Genomic DNA, 25,326 nt, shown 5'->3' with positions numbered 1-25,326 from the left:
CTGTGATACAAACCGTACATGTAGATCTACACACACCGAGGAACAGGGACAATCAATATTAGATATTTTTCAGAACAGTTAATGATTATTTTATGTATTTCTATAGAGATTTACCTTCACGGGAAGACAGAAAGACACTGTTCGAGGCTGAAGAGCGATATGACGTCATGTTCATTATGGTCTGGCACAGCGTCGTAAAACAACCAGTCTCATAGTGCAGAGCACGCATGTCACCTCAGCACTTTAACAGAAAATCGAAGGTTTGCTTACTTTTTCTTTTTTCTTCTCCTTCACTGTCTCCAGGTAAAACAGCACCGCCGGTTTCTGCCAATTTTCTCGTTAGATGTTTACTGTACATTAAGGCTGAAAGTTTGTATCAAACGCAAGAGGGCAGCAGAGCATCACTTACTCACATCGCTGACACAATAAAACACCTCGGAACTACATCTACACAACTCAGATTGGTTTCAAATATACAGTACCGACCAGAAATTTGGAAGCATTACTATTATTCATGTATTTGAAAGAAGTGTCTTATGCTCATCAAGGCTGCATTTATTTGATCAAGAGCACAGAAAAAACAGTAATATTGTGAAATATTATTACAATTTAAAATAATGGTTTTCTATTTTAATATACTTTAAAATATAATTTATTCCTGTGATCAAAGCTAAATTTTCAGCATCATTACTCCAGTCTTCAGTGTCACATGATCCTTCAGAAATTATTCTAATATGCGGATTTATTATCAATGTTGGAAAAAATTGTGCTGCTTATATTTGTTTATAACCTGTGATACTTTTCTCAGGATTCACTGATGAATAAAAAGTTAAAAAGAACAGCATTTATTTAAAACAGAAATATTTTCTAACAACAGCCTACCGTTCAAAGTTTTGTGAAAAAAAAAAGAGTACTTTTATCCAGCAAAGACGTGTAACATCGATAAAAAGTGATAGAAATCTTTTTTTTTAACAATTTGAATCTTTACTATTTTAAATAAAGGCTGTTCTTTTTAACTTTTTATTCATCAGTGAATCCTGAGAAAAGTATCAGGTTATAACAAATTTTTTAGGCAGGCTGTTTCCAACATTGATAATAAATCATCATATTATATAGACATATTATATTTAAGTTCAGTAATTTCACTTAAATGACAATTAATAGGTAATTTTCATTGCCATTTAAGTGAAATTACTGAACTTAAATATACAAGCTTGATAAAAATTATCAAGGCACTTAGAGGCTTTTGCATCTGAACTCTTCATATATAGATTAAATACTTTTAATAACAGTACCAATAAAAGATCAAACACATGCATATAAATTAATTCCTGTTTTACACTTAGAATCTTTAAAAGTGTATCATTGTGTAATTTTGCTGAAATGTATGCTGGCATACTAATATTAATGATAAACCCGTTCAGGCTATAAGGTGTAAAGGCTTCACTTGGTCATCTGCAGATGCTCAGTCATGCTGGCTTTACAACTTTCTATCTGTTACTTTATTAAACATTTAATTCCCAACTAATGTAATTGTAATGGGTGTTTTCGGCAGTTGTCTGCTTGGTTAGCTTGGTTTAGCAGGGTCTGAGTCGAGCAGAAGTGATATCTGTCAGCTAGTATTCTGTGGCATCATGACCTTAATCAAACCTTTTCTGATATTCATAAACCATCATCATCAACTCTTATACTGTCTGTGAGCCATCAGTTTCATAAAAAAAGCTGACGTCTTTACACAAACAACACGCACGTACTAGTTCTCCCCCTTTTTTCACTCTGTATATTTTGTAAAGTCTTGTGTGTGTTTGTGCGGCTGTAGTCTGGACACTGACTGATCACCGGTTGTGTGTGTGTGTTGTCAGTGTGGTCAGAGCTGGATGAGGTGGAGGCCGGTGTGTGTGTGTGTGTGTGTGTGTGAGTGTCCATCGAGGTGGTTCCTCCTAGATAGATAGATAGATAGATAGATAGATAGATAGATACAGTGAGGAAAATAAGTATTTGAACACCCTGCTATTTTCTCAAATTTCTCAATTTACAATTTTGTCTCTAGTGTCTTTGGACAGCTCTTTGGTCTTGGCCATGTTAGTAGTTGGATTCTTACTGATTGTATGGGGTGGACAGGTGTCTTTATGCAGCTAACGACCTCAAACAGGTGCATCTAATTTAGGATAATAAATGGAGTGGAGGTGGACATTTTAAAGGCAGACTAACAGGTCTTTGAGGGTCAGAATTCTAGCTGATAGACAGGTGTTCAAATACTTATTTGCAGCTGTATCATACAAATAAATAATTTTTTTAGATGTCTCTCACAGTGGACATGCACCTACGATGACAATTTCAGACCCCTCCATGATTTCTAAGTGGGAGAACTTGCAAAATAGCAGGGTGTTCAAATACTTATTTTCCTCACTAGATAGTCTTTCTGTCTATCTATCTACCTGTCTGTCTGTCTATCTATCTATCTATCTATCTATTTCTCTCTCTCTCTCTCTCTCTCTCTATCTATCTATCTATCTATCTATCTATCTATCTGTTAGTCCGTCTGTCTCTTAAAGGTTTAGTTTTCATGATTTACTCGCCCTCAAGTCATCCTAGGCATTCCATGACATTCTTCTTTCAGACAAATACAATCAGAGTTATATTAAAAAAATGTCCTGGCTCTTCCAAGCTTTATAAAGGCAGTGAATGGCTGTTTCTGTTTTAAATTCCATATAAGTGCATCTATCCATCATAAAAGTGCATCCATCCATCATAAAAGTGCATCCATCCATCATAAAAGTGCATCCATCCATCATATAGGTGCATCCATCCATCATATAGGTGCATCCATCCATCATATAGGTGCATCCATCCATCATAAAAGTCCATCCATCCATATATCCATCATATAAGTGCATCCATTCATCATAAAAGTGCATCCATCCATCAAAGTTCATATATCCATCATAAAAGTGCATCCATCCATCATAAAAGTGCATCTATCCATCATAAAAGTCCATCCATCCATCATAAAAGTGCATCTATCCATCATAAAAGTCCATCTATCCATCATAAAAGTGCATACTTCCATCATAAAAGTGCATCTATCCATCATAAAAGTCCATCCATCCATCATAAAAGTGCATCTATCCATCATAAAAGTGTATATATCCATCATAAAAGTGTATCTATCCATCATAAAAGTGCTCCACACGGCTCTGGGGGGTTAATAAAAGTCTTCTGAAGTGAAGCAATGTGTTCATGTAAGAAAAATATCCATATTTAAAACTTTATTAGCTATAATAACTAGCCTACGGCAGACAGCCTACGCATTGATTACGATACGATACGGCGAAAGAGTAACCCTTGACCTGACGCATGACGTAATGACAAACGCGGAAGCGCAGAGGATAAAGCAAAACACACCAGTCACCAATTAGTCAAACTCAACTTACGATACTCCTACATCTACGCCACACATCGTCAAGTGTTGCTCTTGTGGCGTAAGTCGACTTGCGTAGGTCGTCTGCCGGAAGCTGGTTATTTTAGTAGATAGTTTTAAATATGGATATTTTTCTTACACAAACGCTTTGTGTTAACAAGGCCTTTATCAACCCCTGGAGCCGTGTGGATTATTTTTATGACAGATAGATGCACTTTTATGATGGATAGATGCACTTTTATAATGGATTGATGCACTTTGATGGACTTTAAAAACGCCATTCACTGCCATTATAAAGCTTGGAAGAGCCAGTACATTTTATAACTCTGATTGTATTCGTCTGAAAGAAGAATGTCATATACACCTAGGATGGATTGAGGGCGAGTAAATCATGGAGAAAATTTCATTTTTGGGTGAACTATCCCTTAAATACTCATCTGGTAATCACAGTCATGGAAAGGTTCTTTTTTTTTTTAAACAAAACAATAACAGTTGATCAGTTACATTTCTCTGAATTCAGCAGGAAGCACACAGTCACTGGTTGTTGAATGGTTTTATTCCATATATATATATTGTTTTGGGGGGAAATGTTCTAAACATAGACATGCTGCATCACTGAACAGCTCCAGATGATCGAGTCTGAGGGAGATATGTGAATAATACAGAAACAAGGGAACTTCAGTAGTATGGAAGATTCAGGGAACAGATGTGTGCATATCTCACTATTGTTAATTTAATGAACACAGGTGACCTAAAAAAAAATAAAATAACGTCATCTCATATCAAGCTGGCATTGCCTTGCTCATTATTTTCAGTCATGTGGAAATACACAGATTATTTTATGACTGTCATGTAAACCCTGACAAACACGTCATGTGTGCATATTATTACACACACACATAAACAGGAGCTTGACAAAACAACATAAACAACAGATATATTAATATAAAGAGCCTAATAAGTAACGGGACCCTTTCCCTTCAGTCATTCTGAACAGTGTAGAGGGGAAACTACACCTTAAAAACACACACAAATGTTTCATCAACACATTACAAGTGAGATTCTCATTGATAACCTTCAAATGTCTGTGCCATTAAACTGTACGTTATTATTCAGGTAGGTAAACACATTTAAACGTATTCAACAATATTCTCTTCATGTGTTGCTCCAACCATGACAGTAGTTGGCCTAAAAGAAAAAACAAAGTGACCGTACAAGGAGGAAGTTCATGCTAAACGTGTGCTATAGCATCCCTGTTCTGAGAATGCAACATGTAAAGTACTTGTCCTGTGTTACGAACTGCTCTCTCACATGTCAAATGCAACAACTGTGTGTGTGTGTGTGTGTGTGTGTGTGTTCACATAGTTGGATGGAGTATCTTTGAGCAATGTATTGATCTACTGCTTTGACCCTCTGTAAATGGATGTTAGATACTGGGGATGAGATGTCATGACAGCTATTTGATTTGATCCTGATGTTCATGAAACCACAGGCCAACTGTCCCAGTTTCACTATGGTTCGCATTTTCCATTGAGACTTTTGACAATAAATCTCTTTCTGCAATGGATAAGCCTGTAAACGTCCACCAATGGATTGATTCGCTACTTTGAAATGTAGAGACAACTAGTAAATCACGTTAATGGGGTCATGACAATTAATTAAAATGAGATTTTTTGACATATAAATGTTAATTGTTCTATAAAACATACAACTACGTTTCAGAACTAAAACAACACAATCCATGGACCATGTATGATGAGACAGCAGGATGAACATTATTCATAAAAACGAAAATGTCTATGTAAACGGGCTATATTGATGGCTTTGACCGTGGGTTATACATAGACACGCACACATACATTAATATCACGGGTGGTGTGTGTACCGCAGTTTGAGAATTACTGGCTAGAAGTATTTATGAGTGTGCTAATGCTAATGTTGTTTGTAATGTGCATCTATCTCAGTTTAAGACGATACAGCCATGGCCAAAAGTACTGGCCGTGTGTTTCGCAAAGTTCGCTGCTTCAGTTGTTGTGGTGTTGATTCACAGTGTTTTTAGAGTGATCAGATGCGTTTTAAAAAATTGCAAAACGCTTACATTTTTTGGCCCTGGCACAAAGTGACATAATTTCACTAATCATATCATCAGCACATGGGCCGGTGTGAACAAGTGCTAGTCATGTGAAATCACTCTATCGTTCTGACTGGATTATAAGAGCAGACCAATTGCGATAAAAGGAGGGAAGAAGCGCTTCCAGTCATTGTGTTCTTGTGTTTTCAGTAGTTAAAGACATGCTGCTATCAACACTTTGCACCGAAATGGCCTCCCATGCAAGGCAATCGCTCCAAAGAAGAGTCAAACTACTTCAGTTCCCCAACCCCAACTTTCATGCCTGTGAGCTATTCGACTAATTTTCGAACCAATTTTCTCAAGATGCAGTGAGGAAGTCATAGTCGATTCTACTTCAGATTTGCCTTCACTTAACATGAAGTAATAAAAGCACTGGCAAGGGGAATAGCGTTAGCCTTTTGGTTTTTGGTTTAAAATATCTACTGTATGTAAACATTTAAACTAGTAAGTATTATTGGGTGCTAGGGCTGTGTGATATGATGAAATATGATTGAACTTTTTCTATATTGTTTCTATTTCGCGGTATTCAAATATATCTGTGCAGCTTTTAGTGGGCGAGGTATTGACGGTGCATTATATTGAGAAAGAGAATTGTATTCGCACGTTGACAGGCGCTCAGAGACGGAGGGGAACGCTGACCAGTATCAGCCTTATTCTTAACGTAAACATAACTTGATTGTGTTGAGGCTTCCGGTCTCATCCGCTTCCCAAAACTGTCCGTTATGCTACTTGATATTTGCAAACTGATATTTGTTATCATTTCTCTGATCATATCTCATTTCTCAAATCTCCCTATGAAACATCACTATGGTTACTTGCAGATTTGGCATGTAACTTCGAAGCAAAATTCCCCATCGAATTTGCTCATTAAAAGCTGCACCGTTGTCTTTATTTACCCACATGAGCATAAGGACTTTAGTTTCACTATCTGATCAATTTGACAACATTTTTTTAAGTCTGAGTGACAGGCATAAAGGATGATCAGACAGAATGCACTTTTGCTCTTAAAAACAGGAGACGCGTATAATAGTATCCAATGGCAGAGCCACAGCGCTGATGAAAAGATGAAAAGAAGGCTGGGTCTCGAGCGCGACACGTAGAAAAAGTGGTGAGACTTGGCTCAAGATGTCCACCTAGCGCACATTTACATAATAAAACTATTAAAAAGCTTACTGTCAACAGTGCTGAGTCATCAAGTCATCTCCATAAGAACTTTATGATTGGCCCAAAGCAGACTTCTTACGTCAGAGCGTTCTAACGTTCTAATCATACCGGTAATCTTCATCCTGCATTCACACAGAGCACAATACCAGTAATTTCCTGCTAATGTTACAACTTCAATTACTGGTAAATTACCAGAACCAATTGACCGGTATTTTTGAAAAGGTCCTTTTCACACATGGGGCCCTATCTCGCACCCAGCACAATTGACTTTGTACACGACGCATGTATCATTCCTATTTTGCACCCGACGCACAGCGGACTTTTCCCTCCACAGACGCACGTCTGTAAATTAGGGAATGAACTTGCGCTCCCAGGGGTGGATCAGTAAAAAGAGGAGGCGTGTTCCAGCGCAAACGTTCCCTGGTGCTATTTTGCAGTTCCAGAAAACAATTCCGCCACTGACCAGGAAAAACCTAGTCTAAAGTCAGTGGCGTGTTGCGCATGTTATTCATATGCTATTTTATCAATGTACCGTGTGCACAACACGCATACACTTTGATTCTCTCATTTACACAGAAGCAGCAGTTTTCATTTTTGCAAACCATACATTATTACAAGGAAAAATATTACCACACGAGGGAAATCATTGTTGTGTCCATGAAGATGTGAAAAAATAGGCATAAATCTAGCTTACACATTTACCCAAATTATTATACGCCTGTTTAACCAAAGTTAATTTGGGTGTGTTTCTCCATCCCCAATGTCACTTCTCTGTGTTTTACGGCCCTGACGAGAATGTCGGTCTCCTCAGCTGTGAACCGCTCCTGGCGTGCGCCTGGCAAATCCGCCGTTATAATATCAATCAGCCATTGAACAAGCGTCCCTGCTCTTAAAGGGAATGTGAGATGATGCTCTGATTGGTTTATTTCACGTTACGCCCAAACCACACCTATGAATAATGTAGCTACTTCAGACCAACCCATTTTAGATTTGCGTTGAGCGCAAGAGTCATTTATCCCGCCGGTATAATAGCAACAGCGCCCGAGATCCGCCCACAAAGTTACTTGCGTTTCGCGCTTGATACTTGCGTTTCAGATCGTTAAAATAGGGCCCATGATCTCTAACCGGTAATTTACCAGTAAAGACTGTATGTGTGAAAGGGGCTAGTGACACAATTAATTTGGCAAAGCATTGCAGAGTTACACCATCAGAATCAGCTTAGCACCATGCCATCAAATTCAGTGATGTGTTCAAAATCAAATGCGAATCAAAAAGCTTGTAGTATGCTGCGCTAAATCAAAAGTTTTTTTTTAACCAATTTTATGATTTTTGGGCAAACCGTTCACATATCTCCTGACAAGTTGGTGGCGCTGTAGCGAAACGCTGCATGTAGCCTCAGGTCATGCTTGTGATGACATGTACCAATACTCGTCTCAATACGCTAAAGTGTTGAGGAGATATAGCCTCGCATCCAATTTGGCTATATCTCTTCGTCGAATTCCACGCGTTAGTCGAAAACGGTTGGGTTTATCAAAAAGCTTTTAATAACTTTTTGCCAACACGGTCTGAAGATGATCTGAGCCAATTTTAAAGCCACCAAAAGGAAAAGGGAATCTTGTTTTTAGCCATTCAAAAGTTATTAACATAAATGTAAGAGAAACTTTGGACAGTTGGTGGCGCTAGATAGACTGAGTTAGCGACTCCAAAATTGGTGTGGTTAATGGTCAGACTCTCCTCTATCAGTGTGCCAAATTTCATAACTTTTTACCATACGGTTCTATGGCGAGCCATTGACTTAAGAGCGGAAGAAGAAGAAGAAAACTAAAGATACAATAGGTTTCCCTTGGTGGTCGGCCCCTAATAATAACAGCTTCCTCAGTTTCACAAGCTCAGCTGTGCAGCTGTGAACCACACCTGAATTCACTTTAAGAGGTTTACATAGACTCCAGCAATTGATGATGTGTAATCTACATCTTTGCATTCTCAGAGTATAACTTTTATTAACCGCAACATATTATTTGGCTCTTGCACCTTGTATAACAAGGGGAGGAGGTTGAAACTGAACTTCGAGTTGGACCAAGCAATCAACCAAATGTTCACACTTGGTTTTGTGAAAACAGCCTAATACTGAATATCATATATCAGTTTATGTGATGTGCTATAGGACTCTGCATGCATAACTATAAAACAAATCATAGTTATTCTCTACAGCTCAGTGTCCCTTTTAGAAGGTTACATCACAGTCTAAGCAGCAAACAACAACAACACAAAACACTTTCATTTGAAAAGAACACAACTGGTTAACAACATTATCACTCTCATAGGAAAAGAAAACCATCTGAAAAATGAACTGACCACACCCTCTTACACAGTTCTGTGATCTCCGTTACTCTAGTCATTAAATACTTGCAGTTGTCACTCTTTTCAGTGTCTTAAAGGGACAGTTCACCCAAAAATGAAAATTCCATCATCATTTACTCACTCTCACGTAATTTCAAACCCGGAAGACTTTCGTTCGACTTCTGAACATGAACGGAGATCTTTTAGTCCACATGTTCTGAAGAGTCTTGATCGCTTTATATGATTTAATTTAGGCTGAAATCTTTTTCATTCTCAGATTTCATTAAAAATATCTTAATGTGCGTTTCGAAGATGAATGAAAGTCATACGGGTTTGGAACAACATGAGGGTGAGTAATTGATGACATTTTTTGAGTTACTACTCCCAAAACTATATTAACACAACTATATTAGTCCTCACTTCCTTCCTTTGCTCTGTCAACTCAACTTAGTTATTCCCGCTGGTATCTGTCCAGCAGTAGTAGGTATCTGAAGGTTAATCGTATAACTGTGTAAAACAGAGAAGAGATCAAAACATTTGAAGTAGTACGCAACTCCAGTGGCAAATGCAAGAACCTTGATAATTAAAAATACAACCCATTTACAACAAGGTGTTGCTAAGATTTCATATAGAATTGAGTGAGATTTGATCTCATTAGTTCACAGAAGAAAGCTTTAGATTTGTCACAGCATGTTGCTTCAGTGCTTCCACTCATTCATACACAGGTTAGAAAAAAAACAACTTTGACCAGAGAGACCAAAGCACTGTATCCTGTTATCATAGAAGATAAGATGTCCAACTTTTACTGCAGTAGAGACAGACCTGTAACATACAGAGCCCGATATGACTTCAGTGTGAATCTGAAGCCAAAGCAAAATACATAATCATTTGAGATAATGCTGCTTTTAAAATACTATTGGAATTAAAAGCTGTTAATGCTTTTAAAAGAGAAACTGCATGAATATTTTTCCCAGTACACCAACTCAAAATAACCACAACTATTGATAATGCAAAGAGTTGTCCTGTTTTTGTTGTCTCTAACTGTAGTCTGTATTCACTTCAGAGGTTTTTCTTACAGTTCAGGAGCTTGCACCACTTTTCCATTCACCCTTTTCCCAGTCTCCTCCTTTACCAAAGCTGTCTTCCTGTGTAAGTGGGAGGGGCGGATGGAACCTGTGAAAAAAAAAAATTAGCCATTAAGAAGCAGGCATATTTACAGTCAAGACATTTACATTAGATGAGTGGTGTTTCATAGGTGGGAAAAACACCTCTCAAGCGCATTAGACAGAACACACAATCTGTCAGCACCTGACATGACTCCAATCCCTCTGGTGTAGATTTTCTCCTCTTGGAACACCTTTTATGAAATTGTTTTCACAAGATAATAAATCTTGTTTAGATGGAGTGGTAAGATGTTTTGTTTTCTAGCTAGTTCTAGCCTTTTTGAGTCTTGCTATAGGGACTTCTGTCTTTCTATGCGTTTATCCTTTTTACCAAAATGGTCTTACTACTCATCTTTGTATTAAGAGCATTTGAATTCTTAATTTTGTTGAAATGACTAAAACTGTGTTGTTCTGGGATTTACATACTTCCCAGTATTTCCACAGAGGATCTCATTGTGATCTCAGCAAGAGCATGCCGACTCTTCTGACAGATCCTACACACTGGTCATCTGGTCTCTGCTTTGTCATTTCTCTGCTTATTCAGGTGCTGAGAATCAGAGAGTTGTCTGTCTGCTGAATGACTCATGCTCCTTAGAACCTTAGTGAATGCAAGGTTGCTAAACAACAAAACTTTTATTTTAAAATGACTTCAAGTTTCACCCCAGAACATGCTTTCTTCAGATCTCCTATGATATCTGTGAATGGTGGTGAAGTAGCCAAGTCACTGTGATAATGCCAAGCAAGATGTGTTCTTTGATCAAAAAAAAAAAAAAAAGAAAAAGAAAAAGAAAAAGGAAAGAAGTTTGGTCCTGGATCAACATTCCTGTCAAAGAAACAGTCTAAACCTGAATCCTACACATAACCAAAACCCTAACCTACCAATAAATTCAGAGAAATTATAGGTTGATATGAATGGTGTACATACCCCTAACCCAAGCCAAATCCAAATATTCACATTTCACTGATTTGTTCGTAGGGATGTTGTTCAGGACCTACAAGGATATTGATCCAGGAACATGTCCTGTTTGGTTAAATCCTATAAAGCTAACTAAGTAACTAAACTGTTGTTTCTTTAAGACTATAAAATTTAAGAACCTTCATCTAAATTCAACAAATAAACTATGATTATTTGTTTATTATTTTTTAACAGAAGTCAATTATACAACATCTAATGCAAATTATAAAATCATATACTAAATTATAAATCATATACTAATGGCCTCTGGAATGAGGTTTGGTTAAGTGATATTTATGTTCTACATACAGTAGTAAAGTGATGAGTCCAAGGATGGCAACTGTTGCGCTGAGCCGCACTGCAGTGGGAGAAAAGAGTGAGCACCAGGAGTTCCAGATTAGATGAGTTCCAGACAAGATGAGTTCCAGATTAGATGAGTTCCAGACAAGATGAGTTCCAGACAAGATGAGTTCCAGACTGGATGAGTTCCAGACAAGATGAATTCCAGACTAGATGAGTTCCAGACAAGATGAGTTCCAGACTAGATGAGTTCCAGACTAGATGAGTTCCAGACAAGATGAGTTCCAGACAAGATGAGTTCCAGACTGGATTAGTTCCAGACAAGGTGAGTTCCAGACAAGGTGAGTTCCAGACAGGATGAGTTCCAGACAAGGTGAGTTCCAGATTAGATTAGTTCCAGACAAGGTGAGTTCCAGACAGGATGAGTTCCAGACAGGATGAGTTCCAGACTAGATGAGTTCCAGACAGGATAAGTTCCAGACTGGATGAGTTCCAGACAAGGTGAGTTCCAGACTAGATGAGTTCCAGACAAGGTGAGTTCCAGACAAGGTGAGTTCCAGACAGGATGAGTTCCAGACAGGATGAGTTCCAGAGACGAGATGAGTTCCAGACGAGATGAGTTCCAGACAAGGTGAGTTCCAGACAAGGTGAGTTCCAGATTAGATGAGTTCCAGACAAGGTGAGTTCCAGACTAGATGAGTTCCAGACTGGATGAGTTCCAGACGAGATGAGTTCCAGACAAGGTGAGTTCCAGACTAGATGAGTTCCAGACTAGATGAGTTCCAGACTAGATCAGTTCCAGACTAGATCAGTTCCAGACAAGATGAGTTCCAGACTAGATGAGTTCCAGACAAGATGAGTTCCAGACAAGGTGAGTTCCAGACAAGGTGAGTTCCAGATTAGATGAGCTCCAGACAGGATGAGTTCCAGATAGGATGAGTTCCAGATAGGATGAGTTCCAGACGAGATGAGCTCCAGACAAGGTGAGTTCCAGACTAGACGAGTTCCAGACAGGATGAGTTCCAGACGAGATGAGTTCCAGATTAGATGAGTTCCAGACAAGGTGAGTTCCAGACTAATTGAGTTCCAGACTGGATGAATTCCAGACTAGATGAGTTCCAGACGAGATGAGTTCCAGACTAGATGAGTTCCAGACTAGATGAGTTCCAGACAGGATGAGTTCCAGACTAGATGAGTTCCAGACTAGTTGAGTTCCAGACTAGATGAGTTCCAGACTGGATGAGTTCCAGACTAGGTGAATTCCAGACTAGATATCTGGAATCACACAGATAAAGGTTTCTTGGAAGTGGAAGTTCTGAAGTCTGTGCAGAAGGTCCAGACAATCTGAATTTCGTAGATAGAGGACCCTTGAAGAGAAGGTTTGCTTAAGGGTGCAACATACGTTTGTCGTTCTTGCTGTTTTCAAACTCCCCAAACTTCCTTAGTTTCAGTACTTGGAACTCTTGCCTGTTTTTTATTTTTGTTTCAGTTAGCCTCTTTTTTCAGAATTCTCCTTTTGTCTCAGAGGCCTTGTTTACACTGCAGGTCTTGATGCCTAATTCTGATTGGTTGCCTATTTCCGATTTTTTTGACCGTCCGTTTACACGTTCTTTCAATTGTGACCCATATCCGATTCATGTGTTTACACTTGCCATACTATCTGAAACATCGCACATGCTTAAAGGGTTAAATTATCTTGCACAGATGGACGGACGTAAAATATGATCGATGCTAGTTCTGCAATATATGCGAAGTTCGCCAAACATCACCATGATTATGAGGTGGAGGAGGACGAAAAGTACAATCATTGCAGTCTGTGCATATGCTTCAGTTATTGGGTGCGTGAGAGATCTCAGGACTGGTGGGAGCATATTGTGGCGGGCTTTAACGAGAAGCAGTGGGTCCGAAATTTTAGGTTGAGCAAGCCAACCTTTGATATGTTGCGTCAACATTTGTCCACATTCCTGTCCTACGAGGACACAACGTTTCGTCGGGCCATCCGTCCCTTTGCAGAAGCGTGTCTGGGTTTCTCTCGTCATTAAACCGTGGAGATGTTGCCTAATGCCTCAGAAAATCCGATCTGCCTGTTTACATGACAATCGCATTGGCACATGTCTGATTTATATCTGATTTATTTCCACATATGAATGAGGCCTGAAACCGATCTAGAAATATCCGAATGCATGCATTTTTTTCCTGTTTACACTGTCATAGAACACATCCGATCTGTGTCACATATGAGCAAAAAAATCGGAATTGGGTCACATTTCACTGACAGTGTAAACGAGGCCAGAGAGAATCTTTTAATCCTTACTGAGCAGAAGGTTAATTAAAACTCATAATTAAATACGAGGGAGAGAGCAAAGCAGTTCCTTTGTCTGGTGTTCTCTGTATCTGAAGTTTCCCAGTTTCTCACCATTCTTCTTCTTTGTTGAGTTTGTGTGTGCCGAAACAAGAGTGTGCAAAGTCCCAAACTTCAACTTTTCTTCTCCATAATCTCTGGTAGAAAAGACAGGTGTAAAGACAGCTACATCTATGTTCGCAGTCCTGTCTCAGTCCATAAAAAGAATGTGACGCACTCCTTTAACCCTTCCCATGCCACTAGTCTTCAGAAAGCCACCACTGAGACTGTTAAGCAGTGCCCAATACATTGTAACCCTCATGCTCTCGAGCAGGTCCAGAGTAGCCATCGAGAGAGTTGGGAGAATTCCCAGGGGGCCGCTCATAAATTGGGCCGGTAGTAACACTTCAATATAAAGGCAGTTTCACAGGGGACACGGGAAGTGCAAGTCTCTAGTTCATTTTCAATGAGAGACACACAGAAAGTGGCAAATCGCAGGCAGTTCAAATGGTGCTCGTACACCCGAAATCCCAACACTTGCACATGCACAGCTCTTCTTAGCGGTTATACATATTATTTGGCATATGTAAATATTACGCAAGCAGTAAGGCGAGATTCATGACTTCTTCCACCCCCTCCCTTTTCTCTCTATACACATGAAAAATGCATGAAAAATATTTTGAACAATCTGTCCATGTTTTTTTTTTATTAAAAAAGTAAATGTGATTTTTTTTTTTTTTTGCCAGGCATTCAATCCTCCCTTCCAAATAATTAAAAGCCATCAAGACAATATCAAGGTTTTAATGCAGTGGTGTAAATTTTATAGATGAGCATAGTAGAATACAGGAATACAGTTGATGTCAGCAACTCATCTTGTCTGAAACTCCTGGTGCTCCTGGATTCCCCAGCACTTCATGTTCAAGGCTGTTGAAATGGAATCCAACTTTTATTTTTCCACTGCAGTGCGGCCAAGCGCAACAGTTGCCATCCTCAGCCTCAGACAGATCACGTGGTACGTTTACAAGGCTCCTTGATCGATTGCTCCTGTCTACCTTGCTGCTGAGTGGTTTGCGTCTGTAAGCTCTGTATAGCTTTCTGTTTTGAATCTTTATTTACTATCGCTCCTTGTTGTTTATATTGCTAAATATAACTTACTCATCACCGTATCAGATATTATCTAATATTGCCTATCACATTAATCTGACATCGCTAGCTTTTAACTAAATAGTTATGGCTAGCACAACGCACTAGCATTTCGCTAGCCTGTTAACCTGCCATCTGTGCTTGCCAACTTTTCCACTCGCGCCTTTTATAAGTCCATCAAAGACTGTGGTGAGTTGGATCAGTCAACAAACACGGTGAGTAATGTCATCTCCTGTTAATTTTCACTTGCACTTCGTGTCACATGTATAGTATAGTCTTCTCTGTCGCCGACGAATGCTTAACATGTGACAAATGCAGGGAATTAGTCAGGCTGACGGAGAAGATTTTAAAACTAGAGACACGCATCCAAACTTTAATTGAAGATAGTAAGAATGCAAGGGCTTTAGATACTGCTTTGGACGTGACTAGCTTTGTGAACTCTGTACATTGTTCGGTTCCGGCTTTAGTAGAGCCCGTGCAGCAGGGCAACTAGGTGACCGTGAGACGCTGTAGGCGTGGGACAAAACACCGCTCTTCCGTTACGATTACAACATTAAACAGATTCTCCCTACTCAGTGACGGACCCACTGAGAATCCTGTTGAAAGTGCCCTAGTTATTGGTGATTTTATAACACAGAACGTGAAAATAGAGACACCAGCCACCATAGTCACATGTTTGCCGGGAGCCAGAGCGCCAGAAATCAAAGCAAATTTAAAAGTGCTGGCTAATAGTAATCATAAATTCTCTAAGATAATTATTCATGTCGGCACTAATGATGTTCGACTTTGTCAGTCAGAGATCACTAAAATTAACATTAAAGAGGTGTGTGAACTCGCAAGTACGATGTAAGACACTGTAATCTGCTCTTTGTTGAATTGATGTTCAACAAATAAAAAACAGATATAATACAGACGAACAAATGATAAAGCTCAGTTTGCTGAATATTAGATCCCTTTCTACAAAATCACTCTTTGTAAATGATATGATTACAGATCATAACCTAGATGTGCTGTTTGACAGAAACCTAGCTAAAACCAGATGATTACATTACTTTAAATTAGTCCACCCTCCAAGATACAACATATATAATCTATAAATAATCTTCCTGATCAGTTTAATTTCCTCAGCATCCCAGATAGCTTAGAAGAACTCGATGTTGCAACAGAAACTATTGACTCTCTCTTTTACAGCACTTTAGACACAGTTGCTCCTTTGCGCTTGAAGAAGATTAAAGAAAATAGTCCAACGCCGTGGTACAACAAGAATACTCGGGCCCTTTTTGAAGAAAACAAAACTAGAGGTTTTTCGAATTTTGTGGAGAAAGAGCACGATTGCGTACTGAAATGAATTAAAAACTGCTAGATCTGCTTATTTTTCAACCTTCTTAAAAGAAAACAAACACAACCCTAGGTATTTATTTGAAACAGTGGCTAAATTAACGGGAAATAAAGCTTCAACCCCAGACGTTTTCAAACAGCACAGCAGTAATGACTTTATGAACTTCTTTACTTACAAGATTGATAATATTTGAGAGAAAAATATAACTATGCAACCGTCCACTACAGTATCACATCAGACAATGTCTCCCTGAGGAAAAAAAAAAAATTATTTATTGCTATAGAAGAGGAAGAATTGTCTAAACTCGTTAAATCATCTAAATCTACAACATGTATGTTAGACCCTATATCGACTGAGCTATTGAAAGAGATGCTTCCAGAGGTCATAGATCCTCTTCTTTATATAATTAATTCATCTTTGTCATTAGGATACGTGCAAAAAACTTTTAAGCTGGCTATGATTAAACCGCTTGTTAAAAAAACGCAACTTGATCGTACAGAATTAGTCGATTACAGGCCGATCTCGAATCCTACCCGTCTAAGATACTAGAAAAAGAAGTATCCTAACAACTAAGTTCCTTTTTAGAAAGAAATGATATCTGCGAGGATTTCCAGTCAGGATTTAGACCGTATCATAGTACTGAGACAGCTCTCATTAGAATCACAAATTATTTGCTCTTATCTTATCATCGTGGTTGTATCTCGCTATTAGTGTTACTCGATCTTAGTGCTGTATTTGATACTATTGACCACAACATTGTTTTGAATAGATTCGAAAATGATGTTGGCATTAGTGAAATTGCATTAGCATGGTTTAAATCATACTTATCTGACCGTTATCAGTTTGTAGCAGTAAATGAAGAGATGTCTTATCGATCACAAGTTCAGTATGGTGTACCACAAGGCTCAGTACTAGGACCGTTGCTGTTCACTCTGTACATGCTACCATTAGGAGATATCATTAGGAAGCATGGCATTAGTTTTCACTGTTATGCTGATGATACTCAGCTCTATATTTCTTCACGCCCTGACGAAACTTACCAATTCACAAAATTAACGGAATGCATAGCTGATATAAAAAACTGTATGACTAATAATTTCCTACTGCTTAATTCTGGAAAAACAAAAAACAACAAAAAAAACAGATTCTAATTATTGGACTAAAAACCTCCGCACGTCATAACCTACAATACTGTCTAACACTTGATGGATGTTCTGTCAAGTCTTCGTTGTCAGTTAGGAACCTGGGTGTGCCACGTTTCTAGTATCTGTAAAAGCGCTTTCTCCATCTTAAAAACATAATTACGACATATGCTCTCAACGACAAATGCGGAAAGGTTAGTTCATGCGTTCATGACCTCAAGGCTAGATTATTGAAATGCTCTTATGGGTGGTTCCCCTGCATGCATAATAAACAAACTACATTCAAGCTATTTAAGGCATGAATAATTTTTTTTCAAGGACATTTTTTTTTTAAATATGTAATTTTGGTGATCAAAGGTGAGTTTTAAGGGATAAAATGATTGACCACAGGGAGACTTTAAGGTAAAATAGTGTTAAACTAAAAAAATATTAAAAAGTTAAATGAAAATATTAACAATAATTACCTAATTACAAAACATCACACACACACACACACAGTAAATGAAGAGGTGTCATATCGATGACAAGTTCAGTATGGAGTACCACAAGGCTCAGGTCTAGGTCCGTTGCTGTTCACTCTGTAAATGCTACCCTTGGGAGATATCATTAGGAAGCATGACGTTAGTTTTCACTGTTATGCTGATGATACTCAGCTCTATATTTCTTCACGCCCTGACGAAACCAACCAATTAAAAAAATTAACGGAATGCATAGCTGATATGAAAAATTTGACTACTACTAATTTCCTACAAATTCATTCTGAAAAAAACTGATTTTAATTATTGAACCAAAAACCTCTGCACGTTTTTTCTTATTTGGGAATTGTTTAGCAACATTTTCTTTAAAAATAATGGCTACTGTTTATTAAAAATTAAATTACAAAAAGTGATCAATCTTGATTTTTAGATATGGAGTAAAGATAAACTCAAAGTTAGATTGTTCCAAAGTCAAGGATGGAAAGCATGTTGTGATTGTATACAGACGTTGGTTTTTCTCTGCCAAAATTTTAAATCCACTTCTTCATGTGCAAAGTATAGCCATGTATCAGCAAAACAGAAATGCTGTTTCTGACAGGGCCTGTCTCAAGCTCGAGTCAGTCAATAGCTTGTCTCACACTTGTCAGATGTAGTAAGGAATTTGGGAATAAGGTTTCTCCAGGCCTATTTATAAAACATATAAAGTGAAATACTCACTGCTCCTCCGTTTAGGATCATGGTCATCTCAGTCGGTTGGTAGACGTTACTTCTGAAAGGCGCGCTGGGTCTGGCCCCTGTGTTGCCATTATGATGACTGCCACTCCTCAACCCTACAAAAGTAAAGGATGGATGTTAGGATCTATAAAATATATTAATATATTATATATTAATATATTTATATATTAATATGTGCCTAGTTATACCTGCAGTATTTTCATCAAACGCATATCCCTGGTTCTCCACAAACTGCCTGTGTGAAAGTGGGATGTCCTCATCAAGGCTGGCCTCTCTCATGCGTGAGGAATTCTGGGACGTGTCGAAATAGTCTGGAGCAGAAGGCTGAGCTGGTCCTCGAAGACATGCGTGGGCTTCAGGAGCAGCATGGCACAGCAACAACAGCCAACCCTGAGCTACCAGCGCTACAGCTAACGCTGGGTCATCCCAGTCTGGAGACTTCCCAAGCACTGTGTTTCCATACACGTAGAAACCAACCCAAGCCACCCACAAGAGAATGGACAGCAAGCAGGAGACCAGAAGCCACACAACATTACAGTGCCACGGTCGTGCCTTCCCACACAGTGCTAATGTTGCGGTTAACAGGGCTGCTAGCAGGAGCGCTAGCACATATGCGCACGCAAGCGCAAAGTCCAGAGGCTGATACTGGCAAGCCGGGTTACCCTCCCGAATCACGGTTAGCAGGAGCCACTCTGCAGCGATAATACCCTGCACTGCCGTCAACCCTAACGCTAGTCCAACGAGGGCACAGCCGCCTGGGCTACGAGACTCGCGAGCTAGCCTGCGCAGCCTGACGCCCTGTGCCAACATGCAGGCAAAGCACAGAGAGAAGAACACCCCCCAGAGGGCACGGCGCACCAAACAAATGCTCTCGTTGTGCTCAATAAGGTACGCGAAGCTAAGCCCGAACAGCCCGATGATGCCGATCAGCAGGAGGAGAACGGGGCCGATGCCACTCCGCTTCGGGGCCTCGCTCACTGAGTGCAGGCGACACAGTAACACCAGCAGCAGTAAAACAGCAGCGAACACACCGGCCGCCGCCACCACCTCCACCACTACCCCCCACACAGCATCCAGGTCGCACAGGAGAGTGTAGGGGCGCTGGAGACCAAACCCACAGCCAAACGGGACCGTCGGGTTCTCGTCCTGAGAACAACTCACATCCAGCCCGGTGAGCAGCAGGAACAGCACAGGGGAAAATGGCATCTGAGGAAGAGAGAGAGAAAATGAGAATGACAGAGCAATTATTAGTCCAATTTGTGTTTTTAAAACATGGCCTGACACATACAGTGAGAGCCAAAAAAATGTTCATGGACACCTAAATCCCACTTCAAGTGTGGACCTGGAAACCTCTAACTTTGAAGATGAGCATTTGTTCTTATGAAGATGAGCATTCAATTATTGTTCTAATGACATAAAAAAAGCTTTCTATCATTTTTTATTTTTAGAAAATTACATTTTAAGTGTGTATTCACACCAGGAAAGTCTGATAGTTCACTTGCTTTGGTCCGGACCAAATACAATGTTGTTGTTTTTTTGTTTTTTTTGGTACGGTTCGCTTTCACACTGCTCTTTTTGCAAGTGAACCAAAATTTGTAAACAAAACAACGTGTGTGCTAAGGTCGTCCATTCATTGGACAGGAATTCTCAAGCAGGGAAAAGCAGGCAAGTGCAAAAACAGGCTCAGCATGGAGATATTTCATAATGCAATATTTGTTCTTTTACTGATTTGGTGTTATTCTCTACAAACGCAATATGAAGAAACTGAGCATCATATGATACCAATGTCATCTATATGATGTTGTAATTAGGATTTTGAGAAGACGACGATGTGCTGCAAGACGGTTGCGGCGGAGTGAACATGCTTTTAAACCATTTAAGCGCGATAAGAAAAAAGAGAACGCTCTGTCTGTGAATGTCCTGATGCACAGACAAGCGCGCCAGAATTCTCTTTTGCGCTTGAACGAACAATAACACACACCATTATGCCAAAATGTCCGTTTTGTTAAGTATCCTCATAAGAGCAGTCAAATAAAGTCTTAAAGGTGCCGTGCTTTCTGCAATTGGGTCGGTTCATGTTCACACCGTAAATTAACTGTACCAGAGTTCGTTTGGAATCGTACCGAGACCACCTCTTCAGCCGGGTCTCGGTTCGGTTGTTTGGTCCGCACCCGAGTGCGATTGCTGTATTCACACCTGCCCAAAAGATCCGCACCAAGGGGGGAAACGAACTTGAGTTTGATTCAATCGAACCAAACAAGACAGGTGTGAATACACCCTAAATCCTGTTTATTTTAAGTGTTTGCTGCCAAAAAGCTTTTTTGTTTTTGTTTCATCTGACCATAGAACCTGTCCTGTTTGAAGTTCCAGTAGTGTCAGTTACTTTTCAAATGTTCTATGTACAGATGAAACAAACAAAAAAAGAGCTTTTTGGCAGCACACACTTAATATGGGTTTGGTTCAGGGATAAAAAAGTACCCCATGTGTAAAATGAAATACTCTGCTGTATCTTTAATGCTGTGGGCCTAATTTTCTGCCAGAGGTCATCTTGTTCAGATACATGGCATCATGGATTCAACCAAATACCAACACATTAAAAAAAAAATCAAAACCTGACAGCCTGTGCTAGAAATCTTTTAAAGGGCCATGTTTGGATCTTCCAACAGGACAGTGATCCAAAAACAAACATCAAAATCAAAACAAAAATGTGTCACTGAGCACAAAACCAAGCATCTGCAATGGCCATCCCAGTCCCTGACCTGAACCCTATAGAAGAGGAGTGGGCTGAACTGAAGAGAATAAGCACCAACATGGATCTGGGAATCTGCAGGATCAGGAGAGATTCTGTATGGAGGAATGGTCTCTGATCTCTGGTCAGGTGTTCTCCAAACTCATCAGGCATTATAGGAGAAGACTCAGAGCTGTTATCTTGCCAAAAGGAGGTTGCAAAAAGTATTTAATAAAAGGGGGCAAATAATTGTTCCCAATGTGTTTTGGAGAAAAACATTTAATTCATAATGCGATTTTCCCCCCACTTTCAATTCTTTTACTTCAATAAAAGGTTAGATTTTTGCATTTTTTAAAAATAAAATATCAAAAGGATAAACTATGCATATCATTCTGACAGCTGGTAGAGGCATCGTGTGTCATGTACACTGACGGCCATTTATTCTGGACGTAAACAAGATCAAGCCTCTGTTGCTATTAACTAAAACTGAACTGGTGGAGTCAGAGTTCACTGTAGCGCATACATTTTTCAAAAAAAGCCAGAGACAAGAAGTGAAACCCACATACTTTTGGTTCTGTCGGCACAGTAACACCAGCGAAAGGCTCATCTTGTTCAACTATCATTTGAGAAGGACCTGACAACTGAGTTCCAGAAGGAAGAAGAGTGGATACCAGTTTCAGTAAGTGGTTTCACGATCGAACGGATCGCAGTGCCAGTGTTACTGCTGTTTTATCATGATGGGAGGCTTTCTGTCATATGCAATATATAGGCTATAATATAGGCATATAATGACACAGTCTCACACTCATACAGGCATAAATCTACAGGAAAAAACACTAGGCTATGACATAATTTACATTACTTTTAAGAAAGATAAAACAAATGTTGTGTAAGTGATATCATTGCTCCTTTTGTGTGTATTTCTAACTTTTAAGCTGACTCTGGTCCAACACCTTTGGGATAAACTGGAACAGAGAGAACAAGCTCTACTCACAAATGCTCTACTGGAGGAACGGGTAAAAAAATCCCACTGAAACACTCCAAAATTGTGTGGAAAGCTGAAGAGAAGAAGCAGTTATATTGGTGATCACCTATTAAAGTCTATGTATTTAAGATTTCTAAAAGAGAGAAAACGCTTGACTTTCACAAAGTGTCGAAGATGGAAGATGCTCAATTTAACCACAGCCATGATTTGCTTTTTAAATTGTAAGTTGAAGTCAAAGAAAAGTCCTATTTTATTTTTATTTTTTTTGCACAAGGAGCAATATGAGAAGCAACTATGGAAACTTGTTTCCACCACAAAATAAAACATTTTAAAAGACAATTGCGACTTTTTATCTCACAATTGCATATTATAAAGTCAGAATTGCATGATATAAAGTCGCAATTGAGTTGAGTTTATTTCTCGCAATTGCAACTTTATATCATGTAATTACAATACATCAATAAAATTTTGTTGTTCAAAATGAGGACATAACTGGGAACTTTTAAGAAGCTGTTTAAGGTGCTTTTTAAATGTGCAATAAGTGGGACTTTCTCTAATGTTTGTTGGGAGGCTGTTCCAAAGGTGACCTCCTCTGATAGACAGAACAGTTTGTCCAAAGGTTGTTTTTCTGTGCGGGATCTCTAGGTCTCCTCTAAATGAGGCTCTGGTGCAAAAACCTCTGTCAGTCCTTGGTTTAATGCATGTAGAAAGTGGAGGTGGGGCTAGTCCGTGAAAAACTTTATAAATGAAACAGCTATTTTTAAAGTGAATAAAAAATTTCAAAATTGAGCATATTGTATTTTTCCAAAATATTACACTGATGGAATGACAGAAGCTATTGATCAAATATTTTTATAGATTTTTTGAATAACATTTCTATGGGTTTTAAAATTGTATCTCCAGTGAGTGACCAGGTTGTGACGCAGTAATCAACATGTGAAAATATCACTGAATGTAGGAACATTTTAGCATAAGTAATTGTCATTGATGGTCTGATTTTTTTAAAGTTATGTAAATTGAATTTGATTGTTCGCTGTTTTTTAAATGAGAGTGTTGGGTCCAGGGTGACCCCGAGGTACTTGAACTCTTCTACAATGTCAAGCTCCACTCCCCCCAGGAACACACTGGACCGCTCCAGTTTTATGGATTTTTTTGTGAAAATCATAGCAACAGTTTTCTTTTTGTTCAATAATAGGCAGGATTTAAGGAGCCAATGCTGTATATTCTCCAGTGCTGATGTGAGGATGGATGATGCTTCCTGTGTGCTTTTAGCAGGTGTAAAAATAACCGCATAATCAGCATACATTTGGAAATTGACTTTTTGACAAACGTTTGGCAGATCATTTATATATACAGAGTAGGGCTGCTCGATTATGGAAAAAATCATAATCACGATTATTTTGGTCAGTATTGAAACAACATCTGCAAAGTTAAAATGCTCAAAGTTCAAAGCAAAGGGAGATATTTGCTTTTAAAGAAATTGCTTTTTAAGGACTACAACAAACGGCTGGTAGAGACTACACGACATTCCTCCCGGGTTAGTGACATCACAGACCCTAAAATTTACATAAACCCCGCCCCCAGAACACGATTTATAGATTATCAAGACAGAATATGCTAATCAATGACTAGAAGATAACTACACATCAGCTACATAAATTCATCAACTAACCATTCAGAAATGTCCTGTTGCTTCTACATGTTGTCACTTCTTCTTGAGTCTCTCCATCATTGTCTGACTCCAGTTTGAACATAAAAGACTAAAAGTTTTTGAAATTTTCAGTGCATGTCTGTGTGAGTGAAAGCTGTTGAAGCTCCGCCCCCTGTGCCGGGAGCAGCAGCTCATTTGCATTTAAAGGAACAGACACAAAACGGTGCGTTTTTGCTCATCCTCAAAAAGTGACAATTTTATAAAAATATCTGTGGGGTATTTTGAGCTAAAACTTCACATACACACTCTGAGGACATCAGAGACTTATTTTACATCTTATGAAAAGGGCATTATACCACCCCTTTAAAATAATTGCCTTGGTTTTATCACAGTGATTAAGGAGAAGTTTAAGTTGTTCATAAAAATCTTTTTTTTTTTTGCAGTGGACTTTCTATATACACACACTATAACAAAACACATTGTTGCAGAAAGTGATATGTCAACACCCACACATTCCAAAGCAATTTCACTTGGCCATTCAATCATTGTGCACTTTAGAGCATTTCTAACATACATTATTACTCCCCCACCCCTCCCATTATTCATGTCCTTTCTAAATACATTATACCCAGGCATATTGTAAGTGTACTGTTGTTTTTGTTTTGTTTTCCTTTTCTTTTTTCCCCTTCCTCACATTTACATTTTATCAGTATTATTATATTGATAATCTCTTCCTATTTTTTTTCAGTATGTGAAATATTTGAAAATATTCTGGATTTGTATGTTTTATGATGGGACCTTGAACCTTTTATGGACTTGAAAGGACCATTGCCAAATATTCTCCTGGTGATTTCCCACACTTCACAAAAGTGAAAACTTTCACATGCACTGATATAGCAAGACATTTTCTTGCTGTGTAAATGCATTTATATAGTATATATATATATACTTCATATTCTTCAATCTCTTAATCTTCAGCAGAAATATAAACTGATATTTATTATACTGATATTTTCCCAGCATGTCTCAAGCTCAGCTGAGGCGATAGAGAGATCAAATCTCATCTGATTTCATCGACCAATCAGCTGTGAGCAAAGGATGAAGTCACTCCACCTGTTTCTGCTCCAAATTAAAGGTCACGACATAGCAAATGATTTTTAAAGACAAAATCGTCTGGCTTTTAGTAACACTTATTTTGAATAATAATTTTGTATGATTTAAATATTATGTAATTATTAATCGATCACATGTACAAATTTAGTTTATCAATTATTTTTACGCACAGTTTAAAGGAATAAATATATAAAGGTAA

The 25,326-nt window shown here is 38.7% G+C and overlaps 1 protein-coding gene across 3 annotated transcripts in view; it reads right to left on the bottom strand.

Moving 5' to 3' along the window:
• Nucleotides 1-3,959: 3,959 nt before the first annotated feature.
• The window catches only part of gprc5ba (G protein-coupled receptor, class C, group 5, member Ba), a 38,725-nt gene continuing 17,358 nt past the window's right edge, over nucleotides 3,960-25,326 (bottom strand). Inside the window, exons 3-6 of one of the 3 annotated variants that reach the window (XR_014608361.1) lie at nucleotides 18,839-19,856; nucleotides 18,633-18,745; nucleotides 10,133-10,229; nucleotides 3,960-9,878 (exon numbers count right to left, since the gene is read on the bottom strand). Coding sequence is in view for 2 of the 3 variants with exons in the window: in XM_084130254.1 (XP_083986380.1) it covers nucleotides 10,185-10,229; nucleotides 18,633-18,745; nucleotides 18,839-19,856 (1,176 nt within the window). In the remaining variant the exon portion in view is untranslated. Of the gene's footprint in view, nucleotides 10,230-18,632; nucleotides 18,746-18,838; nucleotides 19,857-25,326 lie in introns of all 3 variants that reach the window. The other 2 variants (XM_084130254.1, XM_084130253.1) reach the window with 2 other exon arrangements.

Source organism: Abramis brama, assembly GCF_963993115.1.
Source record: "Abramis brama genome assembly, chromosome: 1".
In the NCBI taxonomy this organism is placed as follows: domain Eukaryota; kingdom Metazoa; phylum Chordata; class Actinopteri; order Cypriniformes; family Leuciscidae; genus Abramis; species Abramis brama.
The sequence above is the reverse complement of the archived record's forward strand: the minus strand, read 5'-3'. Positions and strand labels throughout refer to the sequence as shown.